The sequence below is a fragment of the Salmo salar genome, chromosome ssa28 (genome assembly GCF_905237065.1).
Source record: "Salmo salar chromosome ssa28, Ssal_v3.1, whole genome shotgun sequence".
Taxonomy (NCBI): Eukaryota; Metazoa; Chordata; class Actinopteri; order Salmoniformes; family Salmonidae; genus Salmo; species Salmo salar.
Window position 1 is genome coordinate 26,239,839 of NC_059469.1, and position 26,014 is coordinate 26,265,852.

At 44.7% G+C, this 26,014-nt stretch overlaps 1 protein-coding gene across 2 annotated transcripts in view; it reads left to right on the forward strand.

Moving 5' to 3' along the window:
- The window catches only part of LOC106589707 (inactive heparanase-2), a 258,129-nt gene that overhangs the window by 171,923 nt on the left and 60,192 nt on the right, over positions 1-26,014 (forward strand). Inside the window, exons 4-6 of one of the 2 annotated variants that reach the window (XM_045710126.1) lie at positions 2,972-3,145; positions 15,072-15,243; positions 17,746-17,793. In XM_045710126.1, coding sequence (XP_045566082.1) covers positions 2,972-3,145; positions 15,072-15,243; positions 17,746-17,793 — 394 coding nt within the window. The remainder of the gene's footprint in view (positions 1-2,971; positions 3,146-15,071; positions 15,244-17,745; positions 17,794-26,014) is intronic. The other variant, XM_045710127.1, reaches the window with a different exon arrangement.

Genomic DNA, 26,014 nt, shown 5'->3' on the forward strand with positions numbered 1-26,014 from the left:
TTTTGTAGTACCATAGTACTGTAGTACTGTAGTATTGTAGTACCATAGTACAGTATGTTTTGTGGTACCATAGTACTGTAGTAACATATTGCTGTAGTACTTTAGTATTGTAGTACCATTTTACTGTAGTAAAACAGTACCATAGTACTGTAATACTGGTATTGTATTACCATAGTAACACAGTACTGTAGTACTGTAGTAACACAGTACTGTGGCATTGTAGTACCATAGTAACATAGTACTGTGGTACTGTAGTAACATAGTACTGTAATATTTTAGTACCTCAGTCACATAGTACTGTAGTACCATAGTAACATAGTACTGTGGTATTATAGTAACATAGTACTGCTGTACTGTAGTAAAATAGTAACATAGTACTGTAGTACCATAGTAACTTAGTACTGTAGTATCATAGTACCATAGTACTGTAGTATTGTAGGACTGTAGTATTGTAGTAGTTTAGTACCATAGTACTGTAGAATTGTAGCACCATACTAATGTAGTATTGTAGCACCATAGTAACATAGTACTATAGTACTGTAGTATAATAGAAACTAAGCACTGTAGTATGGAGTACCATAGTAGTGTAGTACTGTATTACCAAAGAGTGTGCAAAGCTGTCATCAAGGCAAAGGTGGCTATGAAACATCTAAAATATAAAATAGTTGTTGATTTGTTTAACACTTTTTTGGTTACTACATGATTCCATATGTGTTATTTCATAGTTTTGATGTCTTCACTACTATTCTACAATGTAGAAAATAGTAAAAAAAATAAGAAAAACCCTTGAATGAGTAGCTGTGTCCAAACCTTTGACTGGTAAAGTAGCTATGTTATCATTATTCATTGTGTTATTATTTTAAAATATTTTTTATATATTTTCTCTCTGCATTGTAAGTAAGCATTTCACTTTTAGTCTACACCTGTTGTTTACAAAGCTTGTGACGAATACAATTTTATTTGATTGATTTGAGACAATGAGTGAGGCTTAGATTGACAGGGTTAGAGGTTAGAACTAGGAACAGGAGTTTTTTCTGGACGGGCCACTTAGTTTTCATAAATAATTAAATCTGTGATAGGTTTGTACATACATGTATTTCCATGGTCCAAAATCTATCTAGTTCCCACCACATTGGTTACTATCCTATAATAGTAGGGGTTAAGTGCAGATTTTAGAAAGGGCACAGTTGTTTTAGACAGGCCTCAGACATACTTAGCATACTGGAATATAAATGTCCCAAATGTGTTTTCAATGTTTAGAAATCATTATTTGTAGTACAGTTAGCCCGGCCACAGTATGACTGAATGTACAGTGGGGCAAAAAAGTATTTAGTCAGCCACCAATTGTGCAAGTTCTCCCACTTAAAAAGATGAGAGAGGCCTGTAATTTTCATCATAGGTACACTTCAACTATGACAGACAAAATGAGAAAAAAAAATCCAGAAAATCACATTGTAGGATTTTTTATGAATTTATTTGCAAATGATTGTGGAAAATAAGTATTTGGTGAATAACAAAAGTTTATCTTAATACTTTGTTATATACCCTTTGTTGGCAATGACACAAGTCAAACGTTTTCTGTAAGTCTTCACAAGGTTTTCACACACTGTTGCTGGTATTTTGGCCCATTCCTCCATGCAGATCTCCTCTAGAGCAGTGATGTTTTGGGGCTGTCGCTGGGCAACACGGACTTTCAACTCCCTCCAAAGATTTTCTATGGGGTTGAGATCTGGAGACTGGTTAGGCCACTCCAGGACCTTGAAATGCTTCTTACGAAGCCACTCCTTCGTTGCCCGGGCGGTGTGTTTGGGATCATTGACATGCTGAAAGACCCAGCCACGTTTCATCTTCAATGCCCTTGCTGATGGAAGGAGGTTTTCACTCAAAATCTCACGATACATGGCCCCATTCATTCTTTCCTTTACATGGATCAGTCTTCCTGGTCCCTTTGCAGAAAAACAACCCCAAAGCATGATGTTTCCACCCCCATGCTTCACAATAGGTATGGTGTTCTTTGGATGCAACTCAGCATTCTTTGTCCTCCAAACACGACGAGTTGAGTTTTTACCAAAAAGTTATATTTTGGTTTCATCTGACCATATGACATTCTCCCAATCCTCTTCTGGATCATCCAAATGCTCTCTAGCAAACTTCAGACGGGCCTGGACATGTACTGGCTTAAGCAGGGGGACACGTCTAGCACTGCAGGATTTGAGTCCCTGGCGGCATAGTGTGTTACTGATGGTAGGCTTTGTTACTTTGGTCCCAGCTCTCTGCAGGTCATTCACTAGGTCTCCCCGTGTGCTTCTGGGATTTTTGCTCACCATTCTTGTGATCATTTTGACCCCACGGGGTGAGATCTTGCGTGGAGCCCCAGATCGAGGGAGATTATCAGTGGTCTTGTATGTCTTCCATTTCCTAATAATTGCTCCCACAGTTGATTTCTTCAAACTAAGCTGCTTACCTATTGCAGATTCAGTCTTCCCAGCCTAGTGCAGGTCTACAATTTTGTTTCTGGTGTCCTTTGACAGCTCTTTGGTCTTGGCCATAGTGGAGTTTGGAGTGTGACTGTTTGAGGTTGTGGACAGGTGTCTTTTATACTGATAACAAGTTCAAACAGGTGCCATTAATACAGGTAACGAGTGGAGGACAGAGGAGCCTCTTAAAGAAGAAGTTACAGGTCTGTGAGAGCCAGAAATCTTGCTTGTTTGTAGGCGACCAAATACTTATTTTCCACCATAATTTGCAAATAAATTCATTAAAAATCCTACAATGTGATTTTCAGGATTTTTTTCCCTCATTTTGTCTGTCATAGTTGACGTGTACCTATGATGAAAATTACAGGCCTCTCTCATCTTTTTAAGTGGGAGAACTTTCACAATTGGTGGCTGACTAAATACTTTTTTGCCCCACTGTACCTTGAATATTTTGAAAAGAAACAAAGTTACAACTGCGTCTGGTTTGCTCCCAGCCAGGTCTTTAGACAAACTGTATAACTTTGCCGAGTGTGCTGGTCTGCATCTGGTCCTGGGGCTCAACGCCCTGCAGAGAAGCCCTGACTTCTCCTGGAACTCCTCCTCAGCACTCAGCCTCCTCAAATACAGCGCCGGGAAGAAATACAACATCTCCTGGGAACTGGGCAATGGTCAGTATCTACTACACAACACTATATACTGCATTTAATATATTGTACAATGTATGATATTTAATACAGCAGAATGATAAAGCATTGGACAACACTGTACCTAAAGGGGTATACGCATCCAAACACCTTTCTGAAGCCATTTCGAACACCTTTATGAAAGTTGTGGTATCAATCAAAACAACCGACATAACACATTTATTCATCATAATTCATAATGAGTTTTCACACAGAAACATATAGATTTATTTATCCATTTTACACAGAAATGTGTATTTCCAGCCAAATAAAATAAAATGAAATGTTATTGGTCACATTGTCACGACTTCTGCCGAAGTCGATGCCCCTCCTTGTTCGGGCGGTGCTCAGCGATCGACGTCACCGGTCTTCTAGCCACCATTGATCAGTTTTTCATTTTCCATTGCTTTTGTCTGGTCTCCTTACACACCTGTTTCTTTTCCGAGTAATTACATGTTGTGTATTTAACCCTCTGTTTCCCCTCATATCCTTGTCGGTGATTGTTTGTTATGTTATGTACGTGTTGTTTAAGTATCGGTGTGCGACGGGTTATTGTTTATCCGGATTATTTTCTACGTTGGTTTTGGAGTTAGTTTTTAATAAATACTCAATTTTTTAACCACTTTGGTTTCTCCTGCGCCTGACTTCCCTGCCACCTACATACACGGATTATGACAGAATCACCTACAATTTTTTTTAAGTCAGCAGGAGAAGATATCCCGGACAGGGAGGTGGAGGAGCGCATCCAGGAGAATGCGGAGAGACTACTACATCTATGCGCTGCCATGGATCGCGCTGTTCAGATGATGGACCGCTTGGAGAGACGGGCGATTCATCCAGCGCCTCCACCAGCCCAACCAGGGTCGATCCAAAATGCCCATTGTCAACCTGAACCGGGTGGTATCCGTCTAGCCATGCCTCGGGGTTACGACGGAAGTGCTGCCAACTGCCGGGGTTTCCTGCTCCAATTAGAACTTTATCTGGCCACGGTCCACCCAGTTCCATCAGACCGTGAGAAGATTTTCGCCCTCGTCTCGTGCCTCACCGGGAGAGCCCTGGAATGGGCCAGCGCTATGGTTGAAGGAGGAGATGCGGCGTTGGACCGTTATGAGGAGTTCATCCGCCGTTTTCGGGCAGTCTTCGACCACCCACCCGAGGGCAGAGCGGCGGGTGAGCGCCTCTACCATCTGAGGCAGGAGACGAGGAGCGTGGAAAAAGTGTCTTTTTCCATTCACACCTTAGATAGTCGACCATTAGGGTCAGGGTTGATTAGGGAGGCCACAGCTCCTTTGACTATGGTGACGCAGGGGGCCACAAGGAGAAAATTAGTATTTTCATTATTGACACTCCTGCGTATCCAGTGGTGCTGGGTCTGCCCTGGTTAACCTGTTGGGGATAGGGGACAGTATTTGCACGGCCGGATAAAAAACGTACCCGATTTAATCTGGTTACTACTCCTGCCCAGTAACTAGAATATGCATATAATTGTTTGATTTGGATAGAAAACACCCTAAAGTTTCTAAAACTGTTTGAATGGTGTCTGTGAGTATAACATAACTCATTTGGCAGACCAAAACCTGAGAAGATTCCAAACAGGAAGCGCTCTCTCTGACTATTTCTTGGCCTTCTTGATCATCTCTAACCAAAACAGGGGATCTCTGGCATAACGTGACATTTTCTAACGCTCCCATAGGCACCAGAACGATGAATGGTGACTTTGCAGGCCATGGCTGAAAAACAGTAGCGCATTTGGATAGTGGTCGATCTGAGGACAATGAGACTGGAGGCGCGTGCACGAGCCGACACCATGTTTACTTTCTCTCTCTTTGAACGAAAACAACGACTCCCGGTCGGAATATTATCGCTTTTTTACGAGAAAAATCGCATAAATATTGATTTTAAACAGCGTTTGACATGCTTCGAAGTACGGTAATGGAATATTTTGAATTTTTTTGTTACGAAACGCGTCGGGCGCGTCACCCTTCTTTACCCTTTGGATAGTGTCTTGAACGCACGAACAAAACGCCGCTATTTGGATATAACTATGGATTATTTGGAACCAAACCAACATTTGTTATTGAAGTAGAAGTCCTGGGAGTGCATTCTGATGAAGAACAGCAAAGGTAATCAAACTTTCCTAATAGTAAATCGGAGTTTGGTGAGTACCACACTTGGTGGGTGTCAAAATAGCTAGCCTGTGATGGCCGGGCTATCTACTCAGAATATTGCAAAATGTGCTTTCACCGAAAAGCTATTTTAAAATCGGACATAGCGAGTGCATAAAGGAGTTCTGTATCTATAATTCTTAAAATAATTGTTATGTTTTTTGTGAACGTTTATCGTGAGTAATTTAGTAAATTCACTGGAAGTGTTCGGTGGGAATGCTAGTCACATGCTAGTCACATGCTAATGTAAAAAGCTGTTTTTTGATATAAATATGAACTTGATTGAACAAAACATGCATGTATTGTATAACATAATGTCCAAGGACTGTCATCTGATGAAGATCATCAAAGGTTAGTGCTGCATTTAGCTGTGGTTTTGGTTTTTGTGACATTATATGCTAGCTTGAAAAATGGGTGTCTGATTATTTCTGGCTGGGTACTCTGCTGACATAATCTAATGTTTTGCTTTCGTTGTAAAGCCTTTTTGAAGTTGGACAGTGTGGTTAGATTAATGAGAGTCTTGTCTTTAAAATGGTGTAAAATAGTCATATGTTTGAGAAATTGAAGTAATAGCATTTCTAAGGTATTTGAATATCGCGCCAAGGGATTACACTGGCTGTTGAGTAGGTGGGACGATTTCGCAAGCGTCCCACCTAGCCCATAGAGGTTAACTAGTCATAACCCCACTTTTTCTTGGCCACAGAGGGCTCTTACGGGGTGGTCGCGAGAGTGCTCAGGTAGGTGTCTAGGGTTTTCCATTGGTGCTACTACGGTGGAAAGTCCAGACCAGGTCTCTACCGTGCGCATCCCCCCTGAATATTTGTCTCTCGCCTTCTGTAAAAAGAAGGCGACTCAATTACCACCCCATCGACAGGGGGATTGTGCGATAAATCTCATGGCAGACGCTGCACTTCCCAAGAGTCACGTGTATCCCCTGTCGCAAGCGGAGACGGTGGCTATGGAGACATATGTTTCCGAATCCCTGCGTCAGGGGTACATTAGGCCTTCCATCTCACCCGTCTCCTCGAGTTTCTTTTTTGTGAAGAAGAGGGATGGGGGTCTGCGACCGTGCATTGATTATCGAGGTCTTAATAAAATCACAGTGGGGTACAGTTACCCGCTACCTCTGATCGCCCTGGTGATTGAATTAATGCACGGCGCGCGCTTCTTCACAAAACTGGATCTCAGGAGTGCGTACAACCTGGTGCGTATCCGAGATGGAGACAAGTGGAAGACAGCATTTAGTACCACCTCAGGGCATTATGAGTACCTTTTCATGCCGTACGGGTTAAAGAATGCGCCATCAGTCTTCCAATCTTTTGTCGACGAGATTTTCAGGGACCTGCACGGGCAGGGTGTAGTGGTGTATATCGATGACTATCTGATTTACTCCGCTACACGCGCCGAGCATGTGTCCCTGGTGCGCAAAGTGCTTGGTCGCCTGTTGGAGCATGACCTGTATATCAAGGCTGAGAAATGCTTGTTCTTTCAACAGTCCGTCTCTTTCTTAGGATATTGCCTATCTACGTCAGGAGTGGAGATGGAGAGTGACCATATTACAGCCATGCGTAATTGGCCGACTCCCACCACGGTAAAGGAGGTGCAGCGATTTTTAGGGTTTGCCAATTACTACCGGAGATTTATCCGGGGTTTTGGTCAGGTAACTGCTCCCATTTCCTCACTGCTGAAGGGGGGTCCGGTGCGCTTGCAGTGGTCGGCTGGGGCGGACAGGGCTTTTAGGAAACTGAAGGCTCTGTTTACCTCGGTTCCTGTGTTGGCTCATCCGGATCCATCTCTGCAATTCATAGTGGAGGTGGACACATCTGAGGCTGGGATAGGAGCTGTGCCTTCTTCTCTAAGAAGCTCAGCCCGGCGGAGTGAAACTATGATGTGGGGGACAGGGAGCTGTTGGCTATCGTCAAAACTTTGAAGGCGTGGAGACACTGGCTTGAGGGGGCTAAACACCCTTTTCTCATCTGGACTGACCACCGCAATCTGGAGTACATCCGGGAGGCGAGGAGACTGAATCCTCGCCAGGCAAGGTGGGCCATGTTTTTCACCCGTTTTGTGTTTAGCCTCTCTTACAGACCAGGTTCCCAGAACGTCAAGGCAGACGCACTGTCCCGGCTGTATGACACAGAGGAGCGGTCCATGGATCCCACTCCCATCATCCCTGCCTCTTGTTTGGTGGCACCGGTAGTATGGGAGCTGGACGCGGACATTGAGCGGGCGTCACGTGCAGAGCCCGTTCCCCCACAGTGTCCAGCTGGGCGTCTGTATGTTCCGTCCGCTGTCCACGACTGATTGATCTACTGGGCTCACACGTTACCCTCCTCTGGTCATCCTGGGATTGGTCGGACGATGTGCTGTCTTAGTGGGAGGTACTGGTGGCCCACCTTAGCTAAGGACGTGAGGGTTTATGTTTCCTCCTGCTCAGTGTGCGCCCAGTGCAAGGCTCGTAGACACCTACCCAGAGGTAAGTTACAACCCTTACTCGTTCCACAACGGCCGTGGTCGCACTTGTCGGTGGATTTCATAACCGATCTTCCACCTTCACAAGGTAACACCACGATCCTGGTCGTTGTGGATCGCTTTTCTAAGTCCTGTCGTCTCCTCCCTTTGCCCGGTCTCCCTATGGCCCTACAGACGGCGGAGGCTCTGTTTACCCACGTCTTTCGGCACTACGGGGTGCCTGAGGATATAGTGTATGATCGAGGGCCCCAGTTCACGTCAAGGGTTTGGAAGGCGTTCATGGAACATCTGGGGGTCTCGGTTAGCCTTACCTCAGGTTTTCACCCCGAAAGTAACGGGCAGGTGGAGAGAGTTAATCAGGATGTGGGTAGGTTTCTGAGGTCTTATTGCCAGGACCGGCCGGGGGAGTGGGCGGCATTTGTGCCCTGGGCAGCGATGGCTCAGAACTCGCTCCGCCACTCCTCCACTAACCTCACTCCATTTCAGTGTGTGTTGGGATATCAGCCGGTTCTGGCCCCTTGGCATCAGAGTCAGACCGAGGCTCCTGCGGTGGACCACTGGTTCTGGCGCGCGGAGGAGACCTGGGACGCAGCTCACGTCCGCCTTCAGCGCGTGGAACGACGTCAAAAAGCTGGCACAGACCGTCATCGCAGTGAGGCCGCGGTGTTCGCACCGGGGGACAGGGCCTGGCTCTCGACCCGAAATCTGCCCCTCCGCCTGCCCTACCGGAAGCTGAGTCCGCGGTTTGTGGGGCCGTTTAAAGTCCTGAGGAGAATGAACGAGGTATGTTATAGGTTAAAGCTTCCCCCCAATTACCGCATTAACCCCTCGTTCCATGTGTCTCTCCTCAGGCCGGTGGTGGCTGGCCCGCTCCAGGAGGCCGAGGTGCGGGAGGTTTCTCCGCCCCCTCTGGACATTGAGGGGGCCCCGGTGTACTCCGTTCGATCCATCCTGGATTCGAGACGTCGAGCGAGGGGTCTTCAGTAGCTCGTGGACTGGGAGGGGTACGGTCCGGAGGAGAGATGCTGGGTTCCGGTGGAGGACGTGTTAGATCCTTCCATGCTGAGCGAGTTCCATCGTCTCCATCCGGATCGCCCTACGCCTCGTCCTCCGGGCCGTCCCCGAGGCCGGTGTCGACGCACTGCTGGAGCCGCGCGTCGGGGAGGGGGGGGGGGTACTGTGATTGTTTGTTATGTTATGTATATGTTGTTTATGTATCGGTGTGCGACGGGTTATTGTTTACCCAGATTATTTTCTACATTGGTTTTGGAGTTAGTTTTTAATAAATATTACATTTTTTAACCACTTTGGTTTCTCCTGTGCCTGACTTCCCTGCCACCTACATACACGGATTATGACACACATGCACATGGTTAGCAGATGTTAATGTGAGTGTAGTGAAATGCTTGTGCTTCTTGTTCCGACAGTGCAGTAATATTTAACAAGTAATCTAACAATTCCCCAACAACTAGCTAATACACACAAATATAATGGGGTGAATGAGAATATGTACTTCTAAGTTTATGGATGAGCGATAGATGGTATAAAATACAATATATACATGTGATATGAGAATTGTAAGATATGTAAACATTATTAAAGTGGCATTATTTAAAGTGACATTGTTTAAAGTGACTAGTGATCCATTATTTAAAGTGGCCAGTGATTGGGCCTCAATGTTGGCAGCAGCCTCTCTGAGTTAGTGATTGCTGTTCAGCAGTCTGATGACCTTGAGATGGAAGCTGTTTTTCAGTCTCTTGGTCCCAGCTTTGATGCACCTGTACTGACCTCGCCTTCTGGATGATAGCGGTGTGAACAGGCAGAGGCTCGGGTGGTTGTTGTCCTTGATGATCTTTTTGGCCTTCCTGTGACATCGGGTGCTGTAGGTGTCATGTAGGGCAAGTAGTTTGCCCCTGGTGATGCGTTGTGCAAACCACACCACCCGCTGGAGAGCCTTGCGGTTGAGGGCAGTGCAGTTTCCGTACCAGGCTGTGATACAGCCCGACAGAATGCTCTCGATTGTGAATCTGTAAAAGCTTGTCAGGGTTTTGGGTGACAAGCCAAATTTCTTCAGCCTACTGAGGTTGAAGAGCCGCAGTTGCGCCTCTTCGCCACACTGTCTGTGTGGGTGGACCATTTCAGTTTGTCTGTGATGTGTACGCCCAGGATCTTAAAATGTTCCACCTTCTCCACTGCTGTCCCTTCAATGTGGATAGGGGGGTGCTCCTTCTGCTGTTTCCTGAAGTCCACGATCATCTCCTTTGTTTTGTTGATGTTGAGTGAGAGGTTGTTTTCCTGACACCACACTCCGAGTGCCCTCACCTCCTCCCTGTAGGCCGTCTCGTCGTTGTTGGTGATCAAGCCCACTACTGTTGTGTTGTCTGCAAATTTGATGATTGAGTTGGAAGCGTGCATGGCCACGCAGTTGTTGGTAAACAGGGAGTACAGGAGAGGGCTGAGCACACACCCTTGTGGGGCCCCAGTGTTGAGGATCAGCAGGGTGGAGATGTTGTTTCCTACCCTCACCACCTGGGGGCGACCCATCAGAAAGTCCAGGACCCAGTTGCACAGGGCGGGATTGAGACCCAGGGCCTCCAGCTTAATGATGAGCTTGGAGGGTACTATGGTGTTGAATGCTGAGCTGTTGTCAATGAACAGCATTCTTACATAGGTATTCTTTTTGTCCAGATGGGATAGGGCAGTGTGCAGCATGATGGCGATTGCATCATCTGTGGACCTTTTCGGGCGGTATGCAAATTGAAGTGGGTCTAGGGGGGCCGGTAAGGTGGCGGTAATATGATCCTTGACTAGCCTCTCAAAGCACTTCATGATGACAGAAGTGAGTGCTACGGGGCGGTAGTCATTTAGTTCAGTTATCTTTGCCTTCTGGGGTACAGGAACAATGGGTACAGGTAGGTTTTAATAGTCACAGTGGGTACAACATCTCCAATGCACTTCTTTGTAAACACACTCACCGAGACAGCGTATAGGTCAATGTTGTTCTCTGAGTCTGACCGGAACATATTTCAGTCCGTGTGATCAAAACTATCTTGAAGTGTGGCTTCTGATTGGTCAGACCAGCGTTGAATGTTTCTTGTCACTGGTACATCATGTTTGAGTTTCTGCCTATAAGACGGAACGAGCAAGATGGCGTCGTGGTCGGATTTGCGGAAGCGTCAGCGGGGGAGGGTTTTGTATGCATCGCGGAAGTTAGAGTAGCAGTGGTCGAGAATATTAGCCCTGTGTGTCGTGCAATCAATATGCTGATAAAATTTAGGTAGCCTTGTTCTCAAATTTGCTTTGTTAAATTCCCCAGCTACGATAAATGCAGTCTCCGGATATATAGTTTCCAGTTTACATAGAGTCCAGTGAAGTACCTTGAGGGCCCTCTTGGTGTCCGCTTGAGGGTGAATGTACACGGCTATGACTATAACTGACGAGAATTCTCTTGGTAGGTAAAATGGCCGGCATTTGATTGTAAGTAATTCTAGGTCAGGTGAGCAGAAGAACTTGAGTTCCTGTATGTTGTTATGATTACACCATGAGTCGGTAATCATAAAGCATACACCACGGCCCTTCCTTTTCCCAGAGAGGTGTTTATCTCTGTCGACGCGATGCATGGAGAAGCTCGGTGGCTGAACCAATCCCGACAACATATCCCGAGAGAGCCATGTTTCCGTGAAACAGAGAATGTTACAATCTCTGATGTCTCTCTGGAAGGAAACCCTTGCTCGAATTTCATCTACCTTGTTGTCAAGAGACTGGACATTGGTGAGTACTATACTCGGCAGCGTTGGGCGATGTGCCCGTCTACGGAGCCTGACCAGGAGGCCGCTCCATCTGCCTCTTCTACGGCGTCGTTGTTTTTGGTCGGCTTCTGGGATTAGATCCATTGTCCTGGGTGGTGGTCCGAACAGAGGATCCGCTTCTGGGATTAGATCCATTGTCCTGGGTGGTGGTCCAAACAGAGGATCCGCTTCTGGGATTAGATCCATTGTCCTGGGTGGTGGTCCAAACAGAGGATCCGCTTCTGGGATTAGATCCATTGTCCTGGGTGGTGGTCCGAACAGAGGATCCACTTCTGGGATTAGATCCATTGTCCTGGGTGGTGGTCCAAACAGAGGATCTGCTCCGGGAAAGTTGTATTCCTGGTCGTAATGTTGGTAAGTTGACGTTGCTCTTATATCCAATAGTTCTTCCCAGCTCTATGTAATAAGACTTAAGATTTCCTGGGGTAACAATGTAATAAATAGTACATAAAAAAACAAAATACTGCATACTTTCCTAAGAACTCGAAGCGAGGCGACCATCTCTGTCGGCGCCATATTATTATTACTATATATATATTATTATTTTTTCTTTCTCCTAAGCCAAGTGTAACCCTAAGAGCACATGTTTTTGGCCTATAAACAAGCGGTAGGCCAACCCTGTTTTTGGAGAGCTAAAACCTACAAGAAGGTAGCTCTCCAGGAACAGGGTTGGGCAGCCTTGTTGTAGGCCTAACATGCCATTTGAATGGTGCTCCTGGCCAGAACTCCCTCTAGGTCAGGTATTCTGTTTACTTCAGATCCGCCTTCTCTTGGATGTCATCACAGAAAAAATCCTAATTGAAGAAGATAATACTGATTATTCTCAGCGGCATCCTGCAAAATTGAAAGTTCACGAGAGAGGCTACGAAACACTCAATACACAAAGACACCAACCGCTGACTCTGTGCTGCTGCCAGCCTGTTATGTGAATAGTGCTGTAGCAGTAAAAATACACATTTCCATTGTACAAAAGATTAATAAAGATCTGTTTGAGGGGACTTTTATTTGGAAAAATCCTTATAAATGATATAAAGTTATATTTCTATATTATGAAGCTTGTGATGAATGATACTGCAACACTGATAAAGATGTTATGACTGGTTTCATGAAGGTGTTATGACTGGTTTCATGAAGGTGTTATGACTGGTTTCATGAAGGTGTTATGACTGGTTTCATAAAGGTGTTATGACTGGTTTCATGAAGGTGTTATGGCTGGTTTCATAAAGGTGTTATGACTAGTTTCATAAAGGTGTTATGACTGGTTTCATGAAGGTGTTATGACTGGTTTCATAAAGGTGTTATGACTGGTTTCATGAAGGTGTTATAAATGCCTTATGTATAACTCCTAGTGGCTATACACTATACAATATGATAGTAGCAATTCTATGATATATATACAGCACATAAATTACGGTATAATAGACTTCCCAGTACATTGCTTACATTTAGCTTCTCTGGTAAAGAAGTTGATATAATTGGCAGTGCTCATGATAACAAAACAAAGTAAGTACTGGTGCTGGACAAAGCCTTGAGAGGGCATGCAAATGTGTAAGTTTTGACTCTGAGTCATGATTGAAAGGAAGCCTTTCAAAGAGTGAAGAGAGACAGCGTAGAGAGAGAGAGAGCGAGAGAGAGGTAGAGAGAAAAAGAGAGAGAGAGAGAGAGAGCGTAGAGAGAAGAGAGCGTAGAGAGAGAGAGAGACGGGTGAATATTTAGGCATGATGAAGGATGGAGTGGTTTTAAAAAGGAGAAGTAAACAGCTGATGACTTTCTATGTGGTGCAGTCTACCCCTGCCAAAATGACAGATACAAGCACTCTCGCCAGAAGGTAGAAACTATAGAGGTCTATTGGCCTTAGCTGTGATCTTTTTTTCTCTCCAACAGTCTTGTGTTGGACAGCGTTAGAATGGCATGCTGTGTCTCGCTATAATACTGTCATGAGTTTTATTCTGGAGGTAGACCTGAGCGATTTCCCCTTAGAAAGACCAGCTGCAATGTCAAAATTGGCTATATTATAAAAAATGTGCTTTTTGGTCTTAATTTAAGGTTAGGGTTAGGCATAGGGATAGGAGTGTGGTTAAGTTTAGGGTTAGGCATAGGGATAGCAGTGTGGTTAAGGTTAGGGTCAGGCATAGGGATAGCAGTGTGGTTAAGGTTAGGGTTAGGCTTTAGGGATAGCAGTGTGGTTAGGGTTAGGCATAGGGATAGCAGTGTGGTTAAGGTTAGGGTTAGGCATAGGGATAGCAGTGTGGTTAAGGTTAGGGTTAGGCATAGGGATAGCAGTGTGGTTAAGGTTAGGGTTAGTGTAAGGGTGCGTGCTGGTGGCAGGGAAGTCAGGCGCAGGAGATCGAACTTGGTATAAAACGGAGCAGTTTAATAAGTGCTCAAAAACTCAGAAAACCAAAATATGTAAAATAATACAAGTGGGTACAAAACCCGTCGCACACCAGAACATATCTTCCACAAAGTTTACAAACAAACAATCACCGACAAGGACAATGAGGGGGAACAGAGGGTTAAATACACAACATATAATGAATGGGATTGGAACCAGGTGTGATACAAGACAAGACAAAACCAAAGGAAAATGAAAAGAGGATCAGCGAGGGCTAGAAGGTCGGCGACTTCGACCGCCGAACGCCGCCCGAACAAGGAGAGGGACCAACTTCGGCGGAAGTCGTAACAGTTAGGCATTAGGGATAGTAGTGTGGTTAAGGTTAGGGTTAGGCATTATGGATAGCAGTGTGGTTAAGGTTAGGGTTAGGCATTATGGATAGCAGTGTGGTTAAGGTTAGGGTTAGGCTTTAGGGATAGCAGTGTGGTTAAGGTTAGGGTTAGGCTTTAGGGATAGTAGTGTGGTTAAGGTTAGGGTTAGGCTTTAGGGATAGCAGTGTGGTTAAGGTTAGGGTTAGGCTTTAGGGATAGCAGTGTGGTTAAGGTTAGGGTTAGGCTTTATGGATAGCAGTGTGGTTAAGGTTAGGGTTAGGCTTTAGGGATAGCAGTGTGGTTAAGGTTAGGGTTAGGCTTTAGGGATAGCAGTGTGGTTAGGGTTAGGCATTAGGGATAGCAGTGTGGTTAAGGTTAGGGTTAGGCTTTAGGGATAGCAGTGTGGTTAAGGTTAGGGTTAGGCATTAGGGATAGCAGTGTGGTTAGGGTTAGGCTTTAGGGATAGCAGTGTGGTTAAGGTTAGGGTTAGACATTGGGGTTAGCAGTGTGGTTAGGGTTAGACATTAGGGTTAGCAGTGTGGTTAAGGTTAGTGTTAGGCATTAGGGATAGCAGTGTGGTTAAGGTTAGGGTTAGGCATTAGGGATAGCAGTGTGGTTAAGGTTAGGCATTAGGGTTAGCAGTGTGGTTAAGGTTAGGGTTAGGCATTAGGTTAGGGTTAAGGCCAGGGTTAGTTTAAAATCAGATTTTATGAATTTTTCTATTGCTTTAATTTCATTCCTTTCTCCATCTCTTTCCAGAGCCTAATGGCTACCGAAGCATGGTGGGTCAGACAGTTAACAGTACCCAGCTAGCCAAGGACTACACCCTGCTGAGAACACTACTGCAATCTGTACGCTACTACAGCCGAGCACACCTTTACGGCCCTAACTCTGGACTACCACGCAAGAACGCCATTCTGCTGCTGGACGGGTGAGTCGCCTCACTGACGCCGTTTCGATTATAGATGCATTATGGATTGTCAATATAGTCAACAAAGTCCTAAACTATAGTATAGAACCATCTTTTGGAAATACGGTTTAAACAGTACACACACAGACACACACACACACAGGCCCAGTGTTTATGTAGAGGTCTCCAGTCTGCTGGTCCCAGGTCCTGGTCTAGTTAAATAGGCTGTCAGCTGAATAGAGTGTCAGTGGATTGATAAGGTGGCCGAGTGATTTCCCACCTGTCCTCTCCACTCTCTCCTCTCTTCTCTCCTCTTTCTCCTCTCTTCTCTCCTCTCTCTCTCAGACCAGAGGATCTTTGTCTAGACCTCATACACATTTCCACCCCTCTATCACTATTGTGCCTTGCTATAAATAGGGGATTTGTTATATATTACATGGTGGATTTTTTCCACTGCGTAAAGATTGGATTTCTTAGACCAGCATTCTAGAGCAGAGGTTCCCAAACTTTTTAACTCTGCAGGGGTCAGCAACAGGCAGCCCGCTTTGGCCAAAACCGTTTTTAGTAAAAAGAAATTCAGGAATTCAGCAAAAAAATTATAATTTAGGAAAACTGTTCCCAAGTATTCCCACAAATTAAAAAAGGAGGAGATCATGTCTCAATATAATCAAGGTATGAAATTATTGTTATTTTGAAATATAGTCTATTTTAGGGTTTAGTTGATGAGTTTGATTTTCAGAAAGATTTTGCCAAAACGTTATGCTCTAGAACAGTGGTTCCCAAACTGTGGGGCGTGCAGGGGTTGGCAGGGGGCGTGCAGGGGTTGGCAGGGGGTGTGCAGGGGTTGGCAGGGGGGCACAGGGGTTGGCAGGGGGGCACAGGGGGTTGGCAGGGGGCGTGCAGGGGTTGGCAGGGGGGCGTGCAGGGGTTGGCAGGGGGGCGTGCAGGGTTGGCAGGGGGGCGTGTAGGGGTTTGGCAGGGGGCGTGCAGGGGTTGGCAGGGGGCGTGCAGGGGTTGGCAGGGGGCGTGCAGGGGTTGGCAGGGGGCGTGCAGGGGTTGGCAGGGGGGCGTGTAGGGGTGTGTGCAGGGGTTGGCAGGGGGCGTGTAGGGTGTGTGCAGGGGTTGGCAGGGGGGCGTGTAGGGTGTGTGCAGGGGTTGGCAGGGGGCTTAGGGGTTGGCAGGGGGGGCACAGGGGTTGTTGTGACCCCCGTGCCCTTCCTGCCAACCCTGCGTGCCCCACAGTTTGGGAACCACTGTTCTAGAGCATAGCTGTAGGATGATTATGCAATCAGAGCAGCTAAAATAGATCTGTTTGATGTAAATGTTTTGGCTAAATCTTTTCTGTAGAAACACATCAACATAGAGTATATAACAGTAATGTTAGCAATACTCTCACTATAGCATGTAACAGCTGAGATGATGGTTTCATTTAGAGAAAGTCTTGGAAGACCATTTCACACATTTGTGAATTAGTAGGAAGATACTGTAGGACAAAATATCCTGTGTGAAATGGTATTCCAAGACTTTCTGAAAATCAAACTCATCAGCTAAACCCAAAAATAGACTGTATTTCAAAATAACAATAATTTCATACCTTGATTACATTGAGACACGATCGCCTCAATTTTTTAATTTGTGGGAATACTTGGGAACAAATTTCCTAAATTAAACAATTTGTTTGCTGAATTCCTGAATGTCTTTTGACAAAAAATTGTTTAGTTTTTGCAGGAGGTCCAGGCAGGTCCTCCTCTACCTCCTCCTCTCCCTCCTCCTCTCCTTCCTCCTCTCCCTCCTCCTCTACCTCCTCCTCTCCCTCCTCCTTTCCCCCGGTTTTTCCTCTAGTCTGTCTTTGTCTCATGGTCAGGTGTGCGTGTGTCTGTGTGTGTGTGTGTGTGTGTGTGTGTGTGTGTGTGTGTGTGTGTGTGTGTGTGTGTGTGTGTGTGTGTGTGTGTGTGTGTGTGTGTGTGTGTGTGTGTGTGTGTGTATGTCTGCCGCACATGTTTGTTTTGAAACAGAGGCTAAGTGAACGGAGATAACATCAGTGTCAGATAAAAGATGTAACCAAGACTAAATATCTTTAACTGGTGAGAGTTGTGCCTTTCTGACAAGCTGTTTAGATAGAAGGATCTAGACATGCCAGAAAGACTCTCAGACCCAAATAAGGAGAGTTTCAGGTTGAGACTAACAGGTCCACATGTCTTGTTTATGTTGTGGCTCCTTGGCTCAAACAGTTAGAAATACACGCACACACACAAACACACACAAACACACACACACACACACACACACACACACACACACACACACACACACACACACACACACACACACACACACACACACACACACACACACACACACACACACACACACAGACAACCTGGTCAGGAGGCACATATATATGAGACTCCTCGCTTTATAAAAATGCTTTTTATTTTTGTGTGTCATTCCAAAATGTTGTGCTTGTATTTCAGTGGTGTTTTAAACTGAATTAGCTGATCTCGCTTGTGTTTTCATTACCAGGTTCATGAAGAACGCTGGTTCTGTTGTGGACGCTGTAACGTGGCAACAGTAGGTATTTTACCCCTTTTTCTATCCTATATCTGCATACCTATATAACTTAGCTTCAAACACACATTCCCTATTTAATAATAACAACAATAATAATAATAACAATAATAATAATAATAACAACAACAATAACAATAATAATAATAATAACAAAAATAATCACAATACTAACAATAATAATAATAATAATAATAACAACAATGCTAATTATAATAATAACAACAATAATAATATTAATAATAATAACAACAATAACGATAACACAAATAATAATAATAACAGCAACAACAATAATAATAACAATAATAATAATAATAACAACAATAATAATAACAGTAATAATAATAACAAGAATAACAATAATAACAATTATAACAATCATAAAAACATATAATAATAACAATAATAATAGCAACAATAACAACAACAACAATAATAATAATAATAATAATAATAATAATAATAATTATGATTATTATTATAATAATAACAATAACAATACCAATCTGTCACGCCCTGACCTTAGATTGCCGTTTATTTTCTATTTTTTGGGTTAGGTCAGGGTGTGATGTGGGGTGGGCATTCTATGCCATTCTATGTTTTCTATTTCTTTGTGTTTAGCCGAGTATGGTTCCTAATCAGAGGCAGCTGTCTATCGTTGTCTCTGATTGGGAATCATACTTAGGCAGCCCTTTTTCCCTCCTTCAGTGTGGGATCTTGTTTTTGTACAGCTCAGTAAGCCTGCAGAACGTGATATTAACACTTACCACGCTGCACCTTGGTCTACTCCTTTTGATGATCGTTACACAATCATAATAATAATAACAATAATAATATTAATGATAATAACAACAAGAACAATAAATATAATAATAATAATAATAAAACAACATTAATAATAATAATAATAATACAAAAGTTGTCATTAAAACGTCTTAAGGAATTTAGAACTGAATAAAAAGGGATTCCAGTCAAGCTATTTTCAGGGTGGAATGTTTCAATGGCTTTTATAAAATACAAGCAATAGTGAGAACCAGCTGCTGAAAGAATGACATGGGGAGATCTCCCTCTCCTCGTCTCCTCCGTCTTCTCTCCTCCGTGACCCGGAAACCGATAAGAAAGAATGACATGGGGAGATCTCCCTCTCCTCGTCTCCTCCGTCTTCTCTCCTCCGTGACCCGGAAACCGATAAGAAAGAATGACATGGGGAGATCTCCCTCTCCTCGTCTCCTCCGTCTTCTCTCCTCCGTGACCCGGAAACCGATAAGTGGTCGAGTGGTCGAGGAGAGTGTCAATTAGTTAGTAGGCGAGTGTTCTCGCCTCCTTGATAGCCTCCTCGATAGCCTCCTCCCGCTTATGAAACACAGAAGTATCCTGGCTGAGTACAGAAGAGTTTTGAGATCTCCCACAGCATAACTAGCTACAATTAGGTTTTACTACATTACACATTTCATTTGGGATTCCACCCCTTTAAAATTAATTTGCATGATGACTCACAAGTGAAGAAGGAGAGTCTCATTGTCACGCCCTGGCCATAGAGAGGGTTTTATTCTCTGTTTTGGTTTGGCCAGGGTGTGACTAGGGTGGGCATTCTATGTCCTTTTTTCTATGTTTTGTATTTCTTTGTTTTGGCCTGGTATGGCTCTCAATCAGGGACAGCTGTACATCGTTGTCGCTGATTGGGAGCCATACTTAGGTAGCCTGTTTTCCTTTGGGTTTTGTGAGTGGTTTATTTCTGTTTAGTATTCTTCCCTGACAGAACTGTTTAGCTGTTGCACTTTGGTTTTTGATTCAGTGTTTATTTCAATAAATTTCATGATGAGCACTAACCACGCTGCGCCTTGGTCTACTCCCTGCAACGGCCGTTACAGAACCACCCACTAAAACAAGACCAAGCAGCGTGGATTGGAGCATCGAGGAGAAGGATGGACATGGGAGTCGGAACGTCGATTCTAGGAGGACAAGCTAAGGGAGCTACGGGAACCTGAGAGGCAGCCCCAGAATTTTTTTTGGGGGGGCCACACGGGGAGTTGGGGTAAGTCAGGCAATAGACCTGAGCCAACTCCTTGTGCTTATTATGGGGAGCGTTTGGCGTGGAGAGCACCGTGCTATGCGGAAGTGCGCACGGTCTCGCCCATCCGCACGCACAGTCCGGTGCGGTCGATACCAGCCCCCCGCAAGTGCCGTGCTAGAGTGGGCATCCAGCCAGGAAGGAGTATGCCTGCTCAGCACATCTGGCCACCAGTGCGTCTCCTAGGCCCAGGCTACCCTGCGCCTGCTCTACGCACGGCAGCCATCAGTCCTCAGCACAGCCCAGTTCGCCCTGTGCCAGCACTCCGCCCGTGCCGGGCTACAGTAACAACTCAGCCATGACGGGTTGTGCAGGCCGTGCGCTCCAGACCTCCAGTGCGTCTTCAAGACCCGGTCTATCCTGTGCCTGCTCCCAGAGCCAGGCCTCCTGCATGTCTCCCCAGTCTGGTAAGTCCTGTGCCTGCTCCCAGAGCCAGGCCTCCTGCATGTCTCCCCAATCTGGTGAGTCCTGTGCCTGCTCCCAGAGCCAGGTCTCCTGCAAGTCTCCCCAGCCTGGTGAGTCCTGTGCCTGCTCCCAGAGCCAGGCCTCCTGCATGTCTCCCCAGCCTGGTGAATCCTGTGCCTGCGCCCAGAGCCAGGCCTACTGTAAGTCCCACCAGTCCGGCGTCGCCAGAGTCGGCCCCCAGTCCGGGGTCAGCGGCGAGGGATCCCGTTCTAGAGGCGCCACCAAAGTGGGGTGAGCCAATGGTGGAGCGGGGTCTGCGTCCCGCCCCTGAGCCGCCACCGCGGATAGATGCCCACCCGGAACCTTCCCTAGAGGTTTAGGTTTTGCGGCTGGAGTCTGCACCTTTGGGGGGGGTACTGTCACGCCCTGGCCATAGAGAGGGTTTTATTCTCTATTTTGGTTAGGTCAGGGTGTGACTAGGGTGGGCATTCTATGTCCTTTTTTCTATGTTTTGTATTTCTTTGTTTTGGCCTGGTATGGCTCTCAATCAGGGACAGCTGTACTTCGTTGTCGCTGATTGGGAGCCATACTTAGGTAGCCTGTTTTCCTTTGGGTTTTGTGAGTGGTTTATTTCTGTTTAGTATTCTTACCTGACAGAACTGTTTAGCTGTTGCACTTTGGTTTTTGATTCAGTGTTTATTTCAATAAATTTCATGATGAGCACTAACCACGCTGCGCCTTGGTCTACTCCCTGCAACGGCCGTTACACTCATTAAATACAAGCGCATTTGTTTCCACATTGCCTCTCCTCCCCTTCTCTCCTTGGTTATCTTTGAAAGTGAAGAGAGGATGGAGGACAGAGGAGTTGAGCAAACCAATCTCCCATGGTTTTGGATTGGTATTTCTCTCTCTCTCTCTCTCTCTCTCTCTCTCTCTCTCTCTCTCTGACTCTCTCTCTTTTGCGCTCTCTCGCTCAATTTCTCTCTCTCTGCGTTTCCTCTCTTCTCTGTCTTGTGATGTTGTTCTTGAAGTGGCTGAGTGTTGTGGTTTGTAATGAACATCTGTCGTTGACATTCTGAGAGAGCTAAAGAAATTACATTGCTGTCAGAATGAAGTCAAATAGTCTGTGCAGTAGTTTCAAAATAAGGGAATACCGCTGTTCCGTGCAAGGTATTCACATATTTATCTCATTATCACACACGCACGCACACACACACAAACACACACACACAGTCACACCACACTGCCAGAGCAAGGCCTCGTTAAGGCCAAGGTCAGGCTAGTTAAAGGAAGGAGAAGGTTTAGTACAACACCACCCACACTGGTAAAGACAAACCATATGCTTTCACACACACACACACACACACACACACACACACACACCCTGCCAATTATCCTCTTTACACCACAGGATTAGGTTTCTGCCACTGAGCTAAAGACTTAATTTGTTCCTGCCAGACAGACTGCTTGACAGACTGACCTCTGTAAACCAACTTTAACCAATACAAGCCCTGAAAAGATGCCACTCTGAACAACAGTGTCATAGGCTTGCTTGATGGCAAAGACTTGAAGACTTGTTTTAGATGCTGAAGGGATTTTGTCTTGTGTTTCTCTAAAGAGAGAAAGTTACACCAATCCATCCATACCAGCAGTGCCTCCTATTAGATGGTGCATATTTGATACAGTTTACACATTGGAGTAATTTAGCATGTAACAGCATGCTACATGTAAAGAACACAAAACACGTGTTACACATGCTAAATCGTATCTGTGACCAGATAGTTCACCACGCCTGTTATCTTCCTCTATCTGGCTCTGTGGGGGAGCTCAGGTTAGAGGGTTAGAGAGATAACACTAATCATCCACGCCTCTTACACACACACACACACACACACACACACACACACACACACACACACACACACACACACACACACACACACACACACACACACACACACACACACACACACCTATACAGACCTACCTTCCCAAATGTATGCTAACTTACGCCTCTCTACAGTACATGTTCAAAATTCTCTTTCTCCTGTACCTCCAGTACTGTTCTGTCTTCATCCTCATAGTGTGGTTGTGTTCTGTCTTCATCCTCATAGTGTGGTTGTGTTTTGTCTTTATCCTCATAGTGTGGTTGTGTTTTGTCTTTATCCTCATAGTGTGGTTGTGTTTTGTCTTTATCCTCATAGTGTGGTTGTGTTTTGTCTTTATCCTCATAGTGTGGTTGTGTTCTGTCTTTATCCTCATAGTGTGGTTGTGTTTTGTCTTTATCCTCATAGTGTGGTTGTGTTTTGTCTTTATCCTCATAGTGTGGTTGTGTTTTGTCTTCATCCTCATAGTGTGGTTGTGTTTTGTCTTCATCCTCATAGTGTGGTTGTGTTCTGTCTTCATCCTCATAGTGTGGTTGTGTTTTGTCTTTATCCTCATAGTGTGGTTGTGTTTTGTCTTCATCCTCATAGTGTGGTTGTGTTTTGTCTTTATCCTCATAGTGTGGTTGTGTTTTGTCTTCATCCTCATAGTGTGGTTGTGTTTTGTCTTTATCCTCATAGTGTGGTTGTGTTTTGTCTTTATCCTCATAGTGTGGTTGTGTTTTGTCTTTATCCTCATAGTGTGGTTGTGTTTTGTCTTTATCCTCATACTGTGGTTGTGTTTTGTCTTCATCCTCATAGTGTGGTTGTGTTTTGTCTTCATCCTCATAGTGTGGTTGTGTTTTGTCTTTATCCTCATAGTGTGGTTGTGTTTTGTCTTCATCCTCATAGTGTGGTTGTGTTTTGTCTTCATCCTCATAGTGTGGTTGTGTTTTGTCTTTATCCTCATAGTGTGGTTGTGTTTTGTCTTCATCCTCATAGTGTGGTTGTGTTTTGTCTTCATCCTCATAGTGTGGTTGTGTTTTGTCTTTATCCTCATAGTGTGGTTGTGTTTTGTCTTTATCCTCATAGTGTGGTTGTGTTTTGTCTTCATCCTCATAGTGTGGTTGTGTTCTGTCTTCATCCTCATAGTGTGGTTGTGTTCTGTCTTCATCCTCATAGTGTGTTTGTGTTCTGTCTGAATGGGAGTATTGCTCTATTAATAGGAGCATAAAGACTGTATAGAAGACTGGACACTCAGCGGGGGGACTGAGGTTATTTCCAGCTAAATGGAGAAAACAGAGAGAGCTGCGAGAGGAAAGAATGAGCAGGAGGGTGATGGAGATTAGTGTTGCTCTCCACACTTTATTCACTGTCTCGCTGGACTCGTAAATCCTGGGGGCCCATTTCCCTGAAGGGACACCTTTTATTCAGTGGTAGAGCTAAGATCCTCACAAGCACATGCCCGGCATGATCATACACACACACACACACACACACGAGCGCACCCTTTGTATCTTGTCTCCCGCTCTCTCTACTTCTTTCTCTCTCTCACTTGCCTCCTTTTCTGCCTCTTTGTTCTCCCTCCCTCCGTTCTTATCTTGTAACTTTCTTTCTCTTCTCTCTGACATCTTAAAACCTCAAATCTGGTATTTATCTACATCTCAACTATTCCTCTATGTAAACCATACTCTGCTCTACTGCTCTGAGACTGGCACGTCAGAGAGAGAACCAGTGTACAGGGGAGACAGAGAGGGGGGAGAGGGGGGAGAGAACGAGAGAGAGGGGGGGAGAGGGGGGAGAGAGGAAACATGGACATACCGTTAGGAGACATCCCAGCAGTAACCAGAATTGTTTAACTATTTTTTTGAATATATTAATGGTAAAAGAATAAGCACACACAGGATGTTTAAGGAAATGTATTGATTGTTTTCTAAAACAATTCAACTGTACATCAACAAGACATGGTAAATCTGAGGTTTGGCTGTAAAGGGTATTTAGTGAGGATGAAACATGGCTGAAGAAAGGCCCAGAACCTGCATCTTTAAACTCTGATGTAAGTTCACCTTGAATAACCTTTCTAATCATTATATCCGCCGTTATAAACTGGGTAATTTGGGTCCTGGATACTGATAGGCTGAAACAGCATTCCAGCCCTGTGTATATCAGACAATATACCACGGGCATAAGGTAAAATGACTTGTTTATTGTTATATGTATGTTGGTAACCAGTTTATAATGGCAATTAGGGACCTCGAGGGTTTGTGGTATATGGCCAATATACCACTGCTAAGGGCTGTATCCAGGCACTCCGCTTTGAACTATGCATAAGAACAGCCCTTAGGCATGGTGTATTTGCCAATATACCACACCTCATCGGGGGGTTATTGCTTAATTTTTATTTAACCTTTATTTAACTTGGCAAATCAGTTTGGAACAAATTCTTATTTTCAATGACAGCCTAGGAACAGTGGGTTAACTGCCTTGTTCAGGGGCAGAACGACAGATTTTTACCTTGACAGCTCAGGGATTCGATCTAGCAACCTTTCGGTAACTGGCCCAACGCTCTAACCGCCCCTCTCTGCCGCCTCTTAATTATAGCCATGTCATGGGTTGGGTGGCATCCCCGGGAACCTCTCAAACATTCCTGAGATTTTTAAGAAGGTGCCATTTTTACTTTCTCACCATGTCAGTACTAACATTGTGAGAATGTAGTGGAAACCAGAAATGGTTTAGCTGGGAAGTTAGTTCAGTGTTAGATAGCATTCTTTTTTTCAAGGCTCAAACAGTATCTGTAAATACAGTATATTGTGGATGAATTAATAAAGCGTTACAAAAATGTCAGAGTTACTGCCAATGTCCGCTACACTCTTAGAAAAAAGGGTTCCAGGAGGGTTCTTCGCTTGTCCCCATAGATGCGTTAAAGAGGTAAATGGAATGCAGACCGTTGGGACGCCAGATTGGCTCACATCAAGTCATTCCGTTCCTAGAGCGGAAATTCTCCTTTAGGTTCCTAGTCTTTTGTCACAGATCACATTTATTTTGGGAGATTGCAAAATATGTCATTTTCATTCAAGACAGGAGAAATATATTGTTTCAGTTGATAAAACATGTTTTGTTTAGTTACATTTTTCTCAACTTGTTTCTATAACTTTCTAGCAAGTCTTACAAAGCAGCTAGCTAAAAGCTAGGCTATACCGTAGCTAGCGACCTCCACCTAATAATTATCATCAAAACAAACGTCATTACCATCACAATGAACTAAAACGGGAGCTAACTATCATGAAGAATAACTTTTAACATGCTATTAAAATAATACTCAGTTAAACGAATGGATCATTGTTTCCAAGTTGCTAGCTATCCTATAAATCCATCGTTGAAAACCACATATTTTTATAATAATGGTTTGGTAACTTCCTTTTCTTCAACGGACTCTGGCCAGATTGAAGAAGACGCAGAGTTTGGAAAAATTCAAAGTATGTGGCGAACGTCTCGCAATGGAGCCTTCAACCACAAGGGGGCATTGTGTTTCCCTTTCGTTGTGGACGGTCCCCATTCAAATAACATTTGATTAGATTTGATGTTTTATTTGATCCGGCGCAACGTAACGGAGTGCTTATGGTTAATGTGATGTGGCCACCAGGTTTGCACACATCTCAGGAGGGATTTTGTCCCATCCCTCTTTGCAGATCTTCTCCAAGTTATTAAGGTTTCGAGGCTGACGTTTGGCAACTCGAACCTTCAGCTCCCTCCACAGATTTTCTATGGGATTAAGGTCTGGAGACTGGCTAGGCCACTCCAGGACCTTAATGTGCTTCTTCTTGAGCCACTCCTTTGTTGCCTTGGCCGTGTGTTTTGGGTCATTGCCATGCTGGAATACCCA